At 36.2% G+C, this 2,010-nt stretch overlaps 1 protein-coding gene across 1 annotated transcript; it reads left to right on the forward strand.

The window, feature by feature from the left end:
- Positions 1-267: 267 nt before the first annotated feature.
- LOC129894666 (uncharacterized) lies at positions 268-1,005 on the forward strand. Its single transcript, XM_055970333.1, has 3 exons — positions 268-452; positions 522-816; positions 925-1,005. The coding sequence occupies exons 1-3, from the start codon at positions 268-270 to the stop codon at positions 1,003-1,005; spliced, it is 561 nt and encodes a 186-aa protein (XP_055826308.1).
- The last annotated feature ends 1,005 nt before the right edge of the window (positions 1,006-2,010 follow it).

The following is a 2,010-nucleotide window of genomic DNA, read 5'->3' on the forward strand; positions in this document are numbered from 1 at the left end:
GCAGCACAATATTCAACATAGAAAAGAGTATAATTTGTTACATGCTTAGAATACTTTATATAGGATTAAGAAAAGTGTACAACTTGAATATTTTTCTTATGCATTTTCTTTTAATTATTTTGTACAAATATTTGTATAAAGAGAGAACATAATGATCAATGAAAGGGATCAAAAATTCACCACAAGCTTCCTTTCATTCTACATGGTATCAGAGCAGTGAACTCGATCCATCAAATTTCATAATCAAAACATTTCCAATTCTCTAAAATGACAGGAGAAACAAGTAATATCAACTCTGGAAGCAATACTACTAATGTCACTACAGCTGTTGTACATTCCAATCACGTCACTGCAACTACTGTGGATTTCAATCACCCCGACTATCTTCATCCATCTGATTCTCCTGGGATGAACCTAATCAGCCCAGTGTTTGATGGAAGAGGATTTCCAGGGTAGAGGAGATCCATCTTGATAGCACTATCAGTCAAGAAGAAGCCTGGTTTCATCAATGGTGCTTCCAGGATACCAGATCTCACTTCTTTAGATTTTCCTCAATGGAGCTACTGCAGCGACATGGTGATCTCTTGGCTGTTGAATACACTGTCCAAAGATATTGGAGATAGTGTTATCTACTCCACCACTGCCAAAGAGCTTTGGGAGAATCTTGAGCAAAGGTTTGGTAAGTCTAATGGTACCAAGCTTTTTCACCTTGAAAAGGAATTAAACATATTAATTCAAGGAAATTCTGATATATCGGGCTATTTTACAAAAATGAAGAGGATTTGGGCTGAGCTGGATTCTTTGAATGCAGACATTGTATGCTTTTGTGCTTGCACATGTGATGGAAAGTCAAAATTAGCAAAATCTTTACAAGATCAAAGGCTGATCCAATTTTTAATGAGTCTAAATGACATCTATGCACAGGCAAGGAGTAACATACTGATGATGAAACCCTTGCCAGGGATGGATGTTGCATACTCACTCCTGTTGCAGGATGAAAATTAGAGAGAGATCTATGTGAATGCACAAGTATTCTCTGAAACATCCCCATTAATGGTAGGAAGTCAAGGGAAGCAAACTTTCAGGAGTGGAAATCAGAATTTCAGGAATGCAAATCAGAAATCTCCTACTTATTCACAGAAAGTTGCATCTAGCACATAGAGACTTGGTAACAGTCAGCATAAGTTCAAAGTAAGGAGAGTCAAATACAACCCAAATGTGACTTGCACATACTGTCTCAAGCAAGGGCATGTCATGGATGATTGTTTTAGGTATATTAGTTTCAGTGATGATTTTGAGTTCACCAAAGGGAAGAATACTTTGGTGAAAGGAAATGCAGCTTTCACAGGAGAAGATTCTCATGAGCTTGGAGAAGGATATATGAGACAAGGAGGCAACAATTCTTATGAGTTTTCCAAAAATGAAATGAATAACTCTTTCCAGCATTTCAACAAGGGACAGAGAACAGAAATTGCTCAAATGGTCAAGGAAATGCATATGTCACAATCAGTTTCTCATATAGAAATCAGTGCTAATGCAGTTGCTGGTACTATTCTAAAATACTCAGGCACATGTTTTTCTGTTTTTAATTCTACAACTTGGATTATTAACTTTGGAGCATCAGAACACATGTGTTTTGATGCTTCTTTCTTCTCTTCTATGACTCCTCTCTAGTTTCATTTAAGTATTAGTTCACCTAATTCTTTCAAAGTAACTATCACTCATATAGGTAGCATTTCTATTCTACCAAATCTCACTCTAAATAATATTTTGCATGTTCCAATGTTTAGGTATAATTTCCTCTCTGTGCATAGACTTAGTGATCAAATCAAGTGAAATGTGTTATTCACTTCTAGTCATTGTCTCTTTAAGGACCTTTTAATGAAGAGGGTGGTAGATTTTGGTGAACTTAGAGAAGGATTATATCTCTCGGAGCCTGTTTTTTCTAAGTCTAGTTTATGTTCTATCAATCAGTCTACGATTTCTCTAGATGGAAGAAATTCCATTTCT

This window comes from Solanum dulcamara, chromosome 7, assembly GCF_947179165.1.
Source record: "Solanum dulcamara chromosome 7, daSolDulc1.2, whole genome shotgun sequence".
NCBI lineage: Eukaryota > Viridiplantae > Streptophyta > Magnoliopsida > Solanales > Solanaceae > Solanum > Solanum dulcamara.